Here is a 14,913-nt window from a genome sequence, read left to right as displayed (position 1 = left end):
GAAGGGTAAAGTGCTGTCTGATGAACATTGCTGGCCAGCCAAAATCCAGTGCTGAGCTACATCAGCTGCAGAAGACTGTCCTTCTGTCTCTCTAACCAGTTCACTTGCCTGCTGAAGAGAAACCATAGGTTTGAGTTGTCAGAAGCACAGCAGATCTTTATCTGTAATCTCTTTCCATAAGAAAAGAGGGTTTAAAATTTTGCTGATGTTACTAACAAAGCCAGCTTGATTATATGATGCTTTTTCTTTTCTGGTTTGTTTTTGTTAAAATCTGTTGCCTCCTAGTTTTGTGGGCTGTCAACAAGGTTTTGCACCAGAAGATTAGGCTTAGTTTCTTCATAGTCCTCACACTAAGATGTGCAGTAGTAAGGTCCTCAGCATGTGTGTGGAACCAGATCCTCCTCGTGTACATTCATCTCCACTTAGTCCTATTGTCCTCTGCTGTGAAGTCAGTTCCCAGACCTCCAGCATGCGAAGGCCATCCACATCTCCAGCTGTTTGTGTTGAGGGACTTTGCTCTTTCTCGGGGATGTTGTGTGTCTCCTCCAGCACAGTCTTGGATCACAGCCTCTTTAGACCACTTCCCTAAATGCCTTACCAGGAGTCTCAGGTGCATTGTTTAAAACACCAGACACCATTTCTGTTTTGTCAGGGAATCTCTGATTGCATCTTAATTTTCTATTTTCATATGTGGCTAATTAACACTTAAACTTGCTCTTGAGGGAGCTTCTCTGTTGAACACTTCAGATGGACCCACCATGTGGTTGGGATGGAGCTAATGCTCCTTGGACTGGCTGGATGGAGATGGTTTCAATGAATGTTTTGAAGCTGGGCCAGAGGGTGAATCAAACATGAATGATCATGAGTCACTTTGGAAAACAGCCCTGTTGAGGGCTCAGGGGTGACGTGCCTGCTGCAGACAGCTCCACTCGCACGCCCAGCGGCTGCACCGTGGCTTTGAGGGTCCTCCCGGCTTGTCCTCAGCTGCAGGGTTGTAGCTGCCACTTCCTTGGGGTGTGGGGAATGGTGTTACTGAGCGTGATGAGTGCTGAGTGTAAATGAACCCGGGTATCTGTCATGTAAATGCTGTGTTGAGGGACTTGAATGTGATATAAAGGAGCTGGTCTCTGTGCTGGAGGGCCCTGCTGGGCGATTGTCCAGGAAGAGCCACAGCCCCACTGAGGAGGAGGGCATGAAGGGATCATGTCAGACATCCCATCTTGATGTCCCACTTTTTCCTGAAATATCCCAGCATCATCATCTTCAGCATGTGTTTGCAGCAGGGCTCAGAGAGTGCAGCTTTGTGTGACATCTTTTGACTTGGGTGCATTTTACTGCCTTCCCTGAGCTTCCTGAGTGCTGCCTGTCCCCTTGGAGTGCCTGTCCTTGGAGCCCTGGGAGGGGTCCCACATCCTACAGGGTGTCCTACATGGTACAAATAATGTTTTGCAGAGATGGGGGCTGTCTGTGTCCCCTGGAGTGACAGATACCCCCGAGGAGGTGAGCCAGACCCAGACCCCTTCATCTGTTCCCCACATCTCTGGAGCACATAAGCAGGGACCAGCCACAATGCGTGACCCTACTGCATCTCTTCTGCACAGCTCTATCCCATGCACCTTGGGGTAAATGTGTGAGGTTTTTTTGCTTTAGTGACTGAGGGCTAATTTTCTTGTTCTTTTTTCTTTTTCTCTGGTAAAGGTGAACCCCACGCCGCAGGGAACACGGGCACTGCTGAAAATGATGTACTGCCCACACTGCCGGGGGCTGGTGTCAGTGAAGCCCTGCTACAACTACTGCTTCAATGTCATGAGAGGCTGCTTGGCCAACCAAGGGGACTTGGATGCCGAGTGGAATATCTTTATGGGTAAGGCAAGATGAGTTAAAACTGCCCGTAAGTCTGCCCTGGTCATGTGTCCCTCACCTGAATAGCATTGTGAGTGGCTGTGCTGAGCTGTAGCAGGTTTTTCATGTATCTGTGATGAGTATCTTTTCCTTACACACCTCTGAGTACAGCACACCTTTTGCTATTCACACTAACCTCCAAATAAATGAGAATGTTGTGCCAGTGACTTTTTGTTGCAGCAAGCTCTAGGAGGATGGAAGTGGTGTGGGCTTGTAGGCTCAGAATGTTTCTTCTTGCTGGATCAAGCATGTGTGCAAGCTGTTTTTTCTATGCTACTTACACCTTGTTGTCACCATACAGCTGTCCTTCCTGAAGTCAGTTTTCTCCTTCAGCAGCCTGGGAGTCTCCTTGCCAGCCATGAAGAGCTTTGGGAAAAGCTGTAGGCCTGGATTTTACACTAAAAAATTGAATGGGACATGTCTGAATATGTTTTTAAACAGCTCATTTGGTGCTTGGCCACCATCCTTTTGCAATGTCAGCAGGTCTTGTATGAAACTGTGCTAGTGCTTTTGCCATCCTCTTCATCCTGTTTGTTATTTCTCTTCTGTGCTTATACACAGTATCATTCAATACATAAAATTTAGACTGCAATGGTAAATTCTACCTTGGGTCAAGGCTTATCAGAATTGGCAGTGCATCACATTTTGGGGCAAAGGCAATAGATAATGTTAAATGTTTTCATTTGTGCTGCTTTTCTAGGAGGTTTGATTTATCTGTGATCGAGTATCCTTTGGGAGCAGTCGCTTCCCTCTAGTTAATGTGTGATGAAGTGCACATGTAAAGTATCTGCTGCTACTGAGAAGGCTGTGGTGCTCTTCCATTCCATTCATGAAAAAAAAAGAGATTGTTAGAAATAAAATATTTCACTAAGTTGCAAGATTTAAAAAAAAGGGAATTGCTGCTAGCTGACATTTCAGGCTCCATTTATGTCTTAGAACTTGTTTTCCTCTGTTTGGTGCGCTGGATTTTCACTTTGCTGCTCATGCCAACTGAATGTGTGCAGGGTGTTATTTTCAGAGGGCATTTTTTTGTGTGTGTATTCCATATAGGGAGCTAAATGTGACACTAAGTTGGGTTTCCAAGTCATTCTCTGGGAGGCTGACACCCCAGCCCCCCAGTCCTCAGAGCCGTCTTTCTCATGAGAATATTAAGTATTTCAACTACAATTGTTGCTGAAATAGCTCAAAGCCAGGAGACTTGCAAACATCTAGTCCAAGTAGAAAAGAAGAATCCCATGAAAGGGAAGGGCATAATGCCAGAAAACAGACAAAAGCACAAGCAGCTAATTGCTGTAGGTGGTATGCAGCTAAAAACGAACCTCGGGGGAAGCCGGCGAGCCCTGTCACACGAGACTGATCAGGGACTGCATACAATAATTAAGATTATTAAACAAGACAAAATAAATACATGTGATTCCAGGTTGGAAGCAAAGCTTTCTTCTTGCAGTGCTTCCTCCCCGAAGGGCTTCTTGCCCACTCATTACTTAAGTGTGGTATTAAGCTTTGTTACATTTGTTGGCAGTATTTGCTTGGTTCCTGCACTCTCGGTTGATAGCTGCAGTGGAGCACAGATACAGAAAACTTAAGCTGTGCTTTCTTTAGACAATTTAATAAGTGAACAGGTGCTGGTTGTGTTCCAGACTTTGGTTTCTCTCTCAGTTTGCTACTTGAGACAAATTAAATTAAATATATCTGGTGTTTAGGGCAGGGCATATGCCACAAATATCTTGTGTGTGTGGTTAAAGGTTTAAATAATTGAAGAAATAACACCCAAAAAAATTTCCCCAAAACCACCTCACAAAATCCCAAAATCCCACTTCCATGGTCCCAATGAGATTTTGCATTGTGGGTTTAAGTGCCAAGTTATGGCAATGATTTATTATGAGTCAAAAGCAGATTTTGAACCTATCAAATCAATTTAAAAATAGTTAAATCAGAGAACTTGTAGCAAGTGCTGCAAGTCTATATGAATGTGAAATACACGTTTGTGTGTGCTAGTGGGTCTATAAGTAAGTCAATTATGTAAAGCTGGGATGTAAAGTTTGTAGGTTTTTTGAGACAAGAAGACTTTGTAATTCCTTATTTCTCCAAAGTACCGTTTAAAGCTGAGGAGTATGAAATAATGACCGAATTGTACTCTTTTCTCCCCTTTAACTATCTAAATTATTTCTCCCTCTATTCCTGACACAATTGTACACCAATTAGACAGGGGTATACTTTGTTTCAAACAGGCTGTTGGGGGGTTGGAACCTTCCTGAATGAACAGTGTTAATCTCCAGTGCCTTTTCATGATTTTTTTTTCTCCACAAAGGTTTACTCCGCTCAAAGATGTCGAATTCAGGCTCCATATACATATCTGGAGTACTACTTTGTGTGCAAAGAATTTTTTCCCCCACCCCGCTAAAAAAAAAAAAAAAAAAAGATTGTTGTTAATGAATGGTCAAGGTCTTCCCCCTCCTTCCTTCCCCTTTTAAATCAGATCTTGGGGTTAAGACTGAAAACTGCCTTTTGTTCTTCAAGTCAGACAGTGAGGCTGAAGATGTGGGTTTCTGATTATTGGTGGCACAATGAGAAAGAATTGCTTTCCTTCATGAGAGCGAGGTGCTTTGTTGCCAAGGATTGTCTCAATGCCAGTAGCAAGGACAAATGTATGCAAGAGGAAAAGGGTCTTTAAGGGATGGTGCTAGATGGTGTGTCTTGGTTGGTTTTTTTTTTCACCTAAATCCACTTCTATCTCCCCATCACAGGGAAGAGAGACAGTCTTTGTCATGCTGTGTGTTTGTAATACATGGCTGGGATACATTTTTCACTCTGCCAGAGTTGGGGATTTTGGTGAAGCAAAGCTGAGCCATCTCCCTGCGGCTTATAAATATCATTTACTTTGCATGAGAGCTGGGGCAAATAATTGTTATTTGTAATCAATCTGCTCCCCATAACGGAGAATCTTTTTCTGGGAGCTGAGTTGCTCAGAAGGTTGGCTCCTGGAGCTGGGGCAGGAGCCTCCCCTCTCGCGGGCAGCGGTGCTGGCGGCGCCCTGAACCCCAGCCAGCCTTGGCAGCGTCAGTCGGGGCTGCCAGAGGGAACCACTGCTGGCCACCACTGCTCTGGGGACACCAGCCAGCTCCTGCTGGGAGGTAAAAGCTTGCAGGATGCCTCCAAAATCAAAACTGTGGATGAGGCAGAGCCCCTCCACCCTCAGCCCTTGCTCCTCCCCACCCCTTTCTAATGAAAGTTTATTTCGTTTAGTGTTCCTTGCCAGTATCAATCCCAACTCCAATTACTCCTTTCCTTATCTTTTCTCGCCAGCTTTGGCAGCTCTGCTGGAGGCCGAATGCATTTTCTCTATGGGCAGTCAAAGCAGAGGCTGCATTCCTGGGCTGTGATACATGGAACGCCATGGCACCCCTGCTAACAAAGGGCCCAATTCGCTCTACATTCCCATGGTCTTGTGGATGGCCTGCCCGGCTCAAAGTTTACAAAGATGCCAAAGAGCCAGAAGAATTGGGGTTTATGTTTCCTTTCAGTCTTTCACAAACACTTTATTGATCTGTGGCCTTTCCTGGCCACTCAGAGAATTAAGAAGTTACAAAATGGAATGATTTTTTTTTTTTAAAAACCCTGTGCATTTTGTGGGTTTTATTATCTGTCTACTCATAATATTTTTATTTGAAATGAGTGGCTTCCTGCACACTGCACCGGGATGTTCTTTATGCGCGTGAAAAACCCCAAAAGCTTTGACAATGATGAACACATTTAAGTTGTGCTCCACTTGTTTACAAAAGTCTCCATTTGGTAGCACATCAAAAGCATTTTTCTCTCCTCCGGCACAATGGTATATTCATGCTAGCAGTCATTACTCAGAGATTTGAAGCATCACTTTATTGGAGCCCACCACAATACAGTCTAAGACTCTTTGTTTCATTTGTTATTACCGTCTCCTTCTTTTTTCCTTTTTTTTTCCTTTTTATTTTCTTTTTTTTTCTTTTTTTTTTTTTAATGCATTTAGTTCAGACCTGTTTGTAGTCCCTGATGGTGAAATTCCAGCCATGCCCTGCCAGAGCTCTGTCACTGATGCTGGTGGTGTGTGCCAGCAGAGTGAGGGTCTTTCCTGGGGCCACCAGCTCCTCTGGAGCTCACTCCCTAAACACTCACACCTTGGTGGAGCTGACTGAGTGAGAAGGGGTTAATTGAATGATAGTCCTTTAACTAACACCCAGCAAATCTTTGGAATATTGAGTTTTCTTTTAAAAGTGGATTTACAAGCTAGGAAGGCATTTGCAATTCATGTTGTGGGTTATGGTGTTGGATTATTATAATTTGTTGTGTTGTTGTTTTTAATAATAATGATAATAACTTTACAGACTCAAATATCTTTGTTTTATATTTTTCATCATTTGTGGTTTTTTTTAACGTAGTTTATTTAACATGACTTGGGCACTCAGGCAGAGCTATTAATAAAAAATTGTTCAGTATGTAGAGTTTCTTTATAGGGATTTAACAGATAGCCAGAGCCTACAGAAGTTTTCTGTTTGTGCAAAGTACCTTCTGCACTTAGGAGGAGGATGAATGTCATGAGAAAGATGAATAGACTGAGTGTGAAACGCCCATTTCTCATTAATGGAAGGAACCAGGCATATCTTAGGAGCAGGGAGGAGCTCCTTGGGGCCAGAGGGGCTGTTCTGTCCTTGTCACTCAGGCTAGGAAAAATTGAGGAATTACATGCAACTGGAAAAAGATGAGTTTGTGGCAGAGCATCATGAAGTGATGCAGGAGAGGGGACCAGCAAATATTTTGGGGTTGGGGGACTGCAGTGAAACTAACAGTAAATTAAGGTTGTGATGGGTGAGAAGAGACAAGAGCTCAGTGCCAGGTGTATTCCTGGAGGCACCTTGTAGGGGAGAACCAGAGAGAGGGCTTAAATTCAGTGCAGGGGGAAAGCCTTAATGCCTGTAATAATTTCCCAGAGGAAGTAGTGCAGGGTCCAGTAGCTGCTGTGTTCAGTGATGCATTTGATGAGGACGTGCATGTTGGCACAGGAGGAGTGACCTGGTGTTGGCTCAGAGACTTTCCATCTCCCCTTGCTTAGAGACGTGCCAAATACATCATGAGTGCACAGCATTCACCCTGCTCTCACACAGACTCCCTCCCTTGTGCAAATTGTCCATGTGGTGCTAGGAGTTGCAATCCCTTGGCTTCCCAGGCAGGAAAAAGCCTGTAGCTCTCCATAAGGGAAAGATAGTATCAAGGATTGTCTTGGACCCTTGCATGTTGGTGCCTTGTACTCAAGACCAGCATGAGGAAGCTGATGGCTTTGAAAGCAGTCTTGGAAAACAAATGACACAAGGCAACCTTTAATAAACGAGCATGGAAAGGAGAGTGTTAGTAATGCTTGTTCTGATGGGAGGAGCTGATTACAGGCTGCTGTTGGCAGGCTGTGATGGCTTTTGATGTGCATGAGCCTGTGGTTTGGTGCTGGCAGCCTCTAAGAGCCTGGTGAAGGTGTAGGCTCTGGGAACTGAGCAAAATGTTTCCTGGAGATGTGTGCTGGTCAGAGGTGACACTGCAGTGGTCAATGTCCATGTGCTCAAACTGGTATCCTTCTTAACTCTTATTCCTGAAGCTCCTCCATTAAAAACCTTTGTTTTTCTGTCTGTGTGGTAGATTCTCCTCCATTACAAACCTTTGGTTTTCTCTCTCTGTGTTAGATTCAATGCTGCTGGTAGCAGAGAGGCTGGAGGGACCCTTCAACATTGAGTCTGTCATGGACCCCATTGATGTGAAAATTTCAGATGCGATCATGAACATGCAGGAGAACAGCATGCAGGTGTCTCAGAAGGTAAGTAGGCCAAGAGGACACTTGGGATTTTTTTATTTAAGGTGTTTTATTTCCCTATTCTTGTCAATATGTTTTTTCTTGAATGCCCTTTCAAGTATATATAAAGCTAATGTGTTATTTTGGGCGGGGGCTGCATTGGAGCATGGGAAAGGGAGGCTCTTGTGACCTCTTACTTCATAAAATCCTTTCCTTCTCTCACACAGGTTTTCCAGGGATGTGGCCAGCCAAAAACACTTGCCCAAGGCCGGACTGCTCGCTCTGTGTCTGAAGGTGGTTTCACTGCTCGTTTCAGACCCTACAACCCAGAGGAGCGACCCACCACAGCTGCTGGCACGAGCCTGGACCGACTGGTGAGTGCCTGGTCCTGCTGGTGCCACACAGGTGCTCCATACTTGAGTACTACAGTGTATAATTCACCATTTTTAATTGATAGGCTTTCTTAATATTCCTTGGCTGTCTTAAAACTCTTTAAGGGGTGTAATCTGCCCATAGCTCTAGACATTAATTACCTCAGCGCTTCTATGTCAGAGAAGTGCCTGTGTTAAAAGCTTGGCTTATGAATAATACGTGTTTGAGGAGCAGTGTTTAATTTTGTATTAAAAAAGTAAATCAACCATCAAAACTCACAGCCTGAAGATCTGGCCTGTACATGTCTGTTGTGATGAAAAAAACCTTCTCAACTTCACTTTTACTGAGCGTTTGGTATTCTGGATTATGTCTTGTGTTCCTTTTTTTATTTTATTTAATAGGTTACTGATGTGAAAGAGAAGCTGAAACAAGCCAAAAAATTTTGGTCATCTCTCCCTGGCAACATTTGCGATGATGAAAAGATGTCTGTAGGCACTGTCAATGAGAATGAGTGCTGGAATGGAAGCGCCAAGAGCAGGTTTGGTGATGCTGCCACCCCTGGTTAACCCTTTCCCTTTCACCCCAGACTTTCCCTGTGTCCTGATCCCACTCCCTGAGCCCTTTTTTCCTACAGGAGCGATCCCAGCTTGCCCAAGACAGGCTGCTGCCATTACCCCTTTAGTTTCTGTAGATGGGAGAGCTGGAATGTAGCACCAAAGTGTTGTCCAAGCTCTACATGAGGGAGGTTTCTTTTAGAGGAGGGATTAGAGTGTGGATACCCAAACAGGTCATCTCTCCTTGGACTTCAGCCCCTTACTAGTTGTTCATGAAACTAGGGAGATCTGTACAAAATCCTGTATCCCAGCCACAGAGCAGAGGTGCTTGTGTTGTCTGACTGTGCTGTTGCCCCAGTGCCCCCAGTTGGTGTTTCCACCAGGAACTGGTTTCTTTCTTGAGCAAGGGCAGGGGGTGATGGAGGGTGGAGACCTTCTCCAGTGCTGAGGTCAGTGGCACAAGGGGGGCAGTGGTTTCATTCACACTTTCTATGGAAAAAAGAGTTACAGAATCTTTTTTTTTGCTTGTAAGGAAGAAATTGCCAACACATGAGTAAGCCAGAGTTTTTCTGTCATATGGTTTATGTAACTGTTTAACTTTTATTTTGGAAATAAAAGTTTCTCTTTTTTTTCCTGTTTGCTTACTGAGGAAATAAGCACAATCCAAGATGTTCCATTAAAAAAAAAGGCAAAAAAGCAGTTGTCTGGGGTTTTCCAGCAGTTTTTCTAAGTAAAAGCAGGTTCTGCCCTTGATAGTTTTGGGACACAGCACTAAGCCAGACCTCATAACTTTTGCACTGTTTTGTGTGTGCCTAAAACTCTGCCATACTTTGCTAGGGCAGTGTTTTGGGTGTATGTGACAAGAAGTGGCCCTGCCTCCTGAAATCTTGTTTATCAGCAGCCTCTATGGGCTTTTCATAGCAGATACCCCCAGTGTGTGCAGGGGCACCAGTATCGAGGGGAGATGGAGACTTGGCAGCACTTGGCAAGGAGACAGGGCAGGCTGGATATCCTATGTGGGTTGAGCAAGATAATTTGCTTTACTATTTTCTCCATGACTCCAATAAGGTAGAAGTTTGGTAGTCTTCCACACTTTGGTCTCAGACTTCTTTGAAACATATAATATTGATGACAAATAATAACAAAACTGTCACCACCAGTTATCATTGTCATTGTCACTCCCATATATAGGACAGGGTTTGAGCAAGCTTTTCAGAGTATGATAACATCCTGGTGTCCAGGATCAGTAGACTGTGCTAAAGGCTTTTCTCTCTCTTGTGATACTGATGTTGGCATCCTAACTAAGAAAAGTAATGTTTTCTTCAGTTAAAATGATCTTTCTAGCAAGGTAGTTGGAGGAAAGGGGAATGTCCTATCCCTGCTGTATAAGATGATACTCCAAATACCTGTGTCAGGAAATGTATTCTGTTGGGTTTTGTTGTTCAGCCTCTCTTTTAAACCAGGAGGCTGTACAAGTGTTCAGACCTGAGCATGTACACCTTCTGGAGCTGAGCATCTTGGCTCTCCCCTTCTCTGATATATGGAGCTGCAGGATCTCATCTTCAGCATCACAGATGTTTCTCCTGCTGGGGTTATTAGGGAAATTGCATCTCATGTCTGCATGGTGAGAAGCACACATTTAATATCCCGGCTTGATGGTTAAGATCCATTACTTAAAGTCAGAATGACACACTCTTACCTCCAACAGTTACTATAGGTTTCTGTGGGATAACCATGGTCTCAAAGGTTGTGTTCCCAAAAGTGTCATCTAACTGGCATCAAGGCATCTCAGCACCTTGTATTGCTCTGCAGCCTGCAGCGAGCTGATTTATGCTGTTGAAAGCCATTATTAATATAAACCCCAGATCTTCCTCTCCTTTTCAAGTTGGGGAGAAAATTTTCATTCCCCTGCCCATGTGGCACAGTGTAAATGAAAACAGTACTTCATTCCACATGCTGCAGAGAGTGCAGGGAAGGGAGATGGGGTAAGAAGGGCTGTGTGAGGTGTAGCATGTGGAAAGATGCTGTTGGGCTCAGAATGTCACCCCAGCTGAAAGCAGGGATGGCACTGCAGAGTTCCCATGGTGTCATCAGGACCCTGCTGAGCTGCACCTCTGGTACCAGCAGGAATGGTTTCTTTTCAGGTACGACTTTGCAGTGACTGGAAATGGTTTAGCAAGTCAAGTGAATAACCCAGAGGTTGAAGTGGACATTACCAAGCCAGACATGGTGATTCGCCGGCAGATCATGGCTCTGCGGGTGATGACCAACAAGCTGAAGAATGCCTACAGTGGCAACGACGTCGACTTCATTGACATAAGTATGTTTGCTGTTGTTTGCCTTTTGCTTTTTCTTCTTTCCCTTTTAATTGGATTTCATGCTAACATGGGTAGCTGGTTAAGCTTCAGCTGTGGGTAAGCATGTTAGTGAGGAGGGTGGGAACTGGCCTCTCCAATAGGCTGTGTGAAGAGGGCTGTTCCCACAAAGCCATAGAGTGGTTTGGGTTAGAAGGGACCTTTAAAGGTCACCATTGCATCACCCTGCAATGAGCTGGGACATCATCTACTACATCAGGCTGCTCAGAGCCTCATCCAACCAGCCTGACCTTGAGTCTTTCCAGAGATGGGGAACCTACCACCTCTCTGAGCAGCCTGTGCCACAGTGTTTCACCACCCTCATCATAAAACCATTTCTTCCTTATATCTAATCTAAATCTACTTTCTTTTAGTTTAAAACCATTACCCCTTGTCTTAATGCAACAATCCCAGCTCTCTCAGTCTGTCCTCATAGAAAAGGTGTTCCAGCCTCTGAGTATTTCTGTGTCCTCCTCTGGACTCCCTCCAGCAGACCCTTCCTGTCCTGGGGGCCCCAGAGCTGGATGCAGAACTCCATGTGGAGTCTCATGAGTGGAGCAAAGGGGGTGAATCCCCTCCCTTGACCTGCTGCTCACAGTGCACTGGGTGCAGCCCAGGATGTGATTGACTTTTTGGGCTGCACCCATCGCCCAGACATAATGACTGCACACAGAAATCACATTAACCAGGGGACCCATGCTTACCTCTCATGAACACCAGAACAGCCACACTTTCCTTTTGCCCCTGCTGCCTTGTGCAGGCAGCAGAGGAGCACAGCAGGCGTGTTTGTTTCCCCAGAACAGCCACACTCCTTCCTTTTGCCCCCTCTGCCTTGTGCAGGCAGCAGAGGAGCACAGCAGGCGTGTTTGTTTCCCCAGAACAGCCACACTCCTTCCTTTTGCCCCTGCTGCCTTGTGCAGGCAGCAGAGGAGCACAGCAGGCGTGTTTGTTTCCCCAGAACAGCCACACTCCTTCCTTTTGCCCCTGCTGCCTTGTGCAGGCAGCAGAGGAGCACAGCAGGCGTGTTTGTTTCCCCAGAACAGCCACACTCCTTCCTTTTGCCCCTGCTGCCTTGTGCAAGCAGCAGAGGAGCACAGCAGGCGTGTTTGTTTCCCCAGGTGAGGAGAGCAGCGGGGAGGAGAGCGGCAGCGGCTGTGAGCTCCAGCAGTGCTCCCCAGAGTTTGAGTTCAACGCCACCGAGGTCACCGGCAGCTCCAACAAGAGCGACAAGACCGTGAACACTTCTTCTGCTGCCACCAGAAGTGGTCTATCACAAGCAGCCTTGCTCCTTAGCATTTTGTTTTTGGCCATGCAAAGACAATGGAGATAATTGTGCAGCATAGGGGGAGGGGAAAAGACTTTTATTATCAAAGGTAGAAGGCACCTGCTTTCACTTTTATACCATCTAGAGACTTTGCTTTTTAAGTTAATGGACAACAGTGTACAGTTTTTACTATGTTGCCACTGGTTTTAAGATACTGATTTTTTTTTTTTCCCTTGCTATCCTGGGAATAACAGGAATGGGAAGTATCAGTCTATCCTGTTCACCAAGAGTCCATGTTAGAGGTGGATAACAAAAATGTATATACAAGCCTGTAGTTAGCTCTGCATTTGTGTCTTTATCACTTCTTTTTTTTTTTTCTTTTACTGTATTTCTTACGAAAACAAAAACCCCAGGGTCTTCTCTTGGCCTGTAACAAGTATGTGTTTCTGAAATGAGAAATATCTGTACAGAAGCAGGTTTTATTTATCATGTTATCTTATGAGGAAAAAATAATTGCCCAACAAGCAGAAAATGTTTCATGTAGTTAACTTCCCATTTATCCACATTATGTTAGTTGCCTTATCTGGAGAGAAGTGGAAGTCATTTGTCTTTATTATGTGCTAAAACAGAAGGTGAAGGCAGAACTGGTCATCGTGCCAAGGGCCCCGTTTGCTTAGGGCATCCATGCCAGGAGCAGGTTGTGCTTGCTTTACAGGAGGTTTGGTTAAATTGGAAGGGACTACAGAGAATTCCCATTCTGCAGACACTGAGAAGAGCTGTCCTTTGCTCCCCAGGATCCTTGCAATCAGCTGTAACTCCTGTGGGTCAGTTCCCAACGTGCATCCCCCGTGGGAATGAGGCATTAAACTTGTTCAGTTGGAAACAACTTGTGGTCTCACAGCTCCAAATGCCAACTTGTGTCTTGTCTGCACGTTTGTTAGCTGAATGCTGGATTGATTTTTTAATGCTCTCAGTTCTGGTTCTAAGGAATCCTGTGTGGGAGGGCAGGTGGGGAGGGTATGGGTTTGTTTTTGCAAGAGTTTTGTTTCCTCTCTGATGGGGGCAAAAGAGAAGGAGCAGGCACTGTTGCAGGTACATGGAAGCAAGAGCTGGCAGGGCTGAAGATGCCTCACTCTGGGTGTGTTTGGTCTCCTGGAATCTGATGCCCAGCACCTCTGGCTTTTCGGCACTACCTGAGACACCTTCCTCTCTCTCCTTCTGCTGTTGGAGTTGGAACAATGTTGTGGTGAACAACAACTCACAAATAAAAGAAATGTATATTTTTAAGAAAAGAGATGAAATAATTTTTAAAAGAGTTTAGCAAAAGCAACGTCTTTGGAAAGACTCAAAATTATTCTGCACGTCTCTTCCTGCTTTGGATAGCCTTTAGGTCTGGCTGGATGCCTGGATCTGGGCAGGAAAGCAATTCTGAAAGAAAAGGTTTGCTCTATTCCACCTTTGTGTCATAAAGGATAATTTTCTATTTTTATATTGAAGCATTAATTACTTGTTAGCTCAGGGTCAGCATTATACTCAACTTTATTTTCACACCAAATTTCTGCAAAGCTATAAAGACAAAGTATTCTTGGCTGGTATAAATAATCCTGGAGGCTTAATTTTACTAGAAGTAGCCAGTTATTTATTAAAACATGATGTTAGTAGAGTTAGGGATATTCTGGTTAGATTATTTTTCTTTAGAAAATAAATCATGGAACCATAAAATTGAAAAAATTATAAATTTATGTGTGGGAAAAAATGGATTGTAAATAGCTAAGTTGCCTTGCGAGGAATTGGAAAATGTGCTGATACTTAGAAACTACCTCAGTTCTGAGGAATTTCCTTTCTAGCTTTGAGTGCTATTGCTTTTACTTGGTAGAAGTGAATCTGGTCTCCAATATGTAGCTGAAAGAGTTATCCCTATAGACCTTGTTAGATTGTTTTTAATTTAGAGGGTTGAACTACATCCAGCTGTTTTCTTTCAGCAAAGTTCCCTAACAAAGAGAATTTCTGAATTAAATATTGCTGATGGTTTCCATGACTTTTCCTGATTTGTTTGGTTTCATGGCATTTTCTGATTGCCCTTTAATTATTTAAATGGTTCTAGCCATTTGAATTTTAATCCCGAAATAAACAAACCTTAGATGCACTACCATTGTAAATATATCGCAGTAGGGTCTGACTGGATAACCTTTCTGGCTCATACCCAGCTGGCAGGCCAGCAGAGTTAACTGAAGAAAAAAAAAAATAAAATAAAACTTCTTCAGAGCTCTGAGATTGGTGGAACAAAAGCCCTTATGTTCGGAGCTGCTGCCTGCTCCAGCATCTCCCTTCTTGGCCTAAGTGTTCATATGTAAGAAAGCTGCTTGTAAATTCTCCTGGTTCTGAGCATTTCTGCTCAGAAAACAAAAACACTTCTGAATTTATATTTATCATTTTACAACTAATTGCTCACTAATTATTATTCCTTAGTTTGGTACAGGCCACCAATGCAGAGACCTCCCGTCAGTTTTAAGCATGTCCAGTTGATTTTGTTAATAGCATAAGAGACTTCCAGTATATAAAGGACAGATTTGTCACCTGGGGCTGCAGGAAACAAGAGTAAACATCAATGTAGGATGATCAAAAGTTGTGTTCCTGCTTTTATTTTGTTTTGTG

The 14,913-nt window shown here is 44.2% G+C and overlaps 1 protein-coding gene across 2 annotated transcripts in view; it reads left to right on the top strand.

Annotated features, from left to right (window-relative positions):
• The window catches only part of GPC4 (glypican 4), a 67,960-nt gene extending 53,664 nt beyond the window's left edge, over window positions 1-14,296 (top strand). For both annotated transcript variants that reach the window (XM_054641433.2, XM_077186005.1), the window contains exons 4-9: window positions 1,699-1,864; window positions 7,608-7,738; window positions 7,942-8,088; window positions 8,488-8,624; window positions 10,785-10,960; window positions 12,113-14,296. In XM_054641433.2, the coding sequence (XP_054497408.2) occupies window positions 1,699-1,864; window positions 7,608-7,738; window positions 7,942-8,088; window positions 8,488-8,624; window positions 10,785-10,960; window positions 12,113-12,324 (969 nt within the window). In that variant the 3' untranslated portion in view covers window positions 12,325-14,296. The remainder of the gene's footprint in view (window positions 1-1,698; window positions 1,865-7,607; window positions 7,739-7,941; window positions 8,089-8,487; window positions 8,625-10,784; window positions 10,961-12,112) is intronic.
• Window positions 14,297-14,913: the final 617 nt, after the last annotated feature.

The sequence above is a fragment of the Agelaius phoeniceus genome, chromosome 14, assembly GCF_051311805.1.
Source record: "Agelaius phoeniceus isolate bAgePho1 chromosome 14, bAgePho1.hap1, whole genome shotgun sequence".
In the NCBI taxonomy this organism is placed as follows: Eukaryota; Metazoa; Chordata; class Aves; order Passeriformes; family Icteridae; genus Agelaius; species Agelaius phoeniceus.
This window is presented reverse-complemented; position numbering and strand designations above follow the sequence as displayed.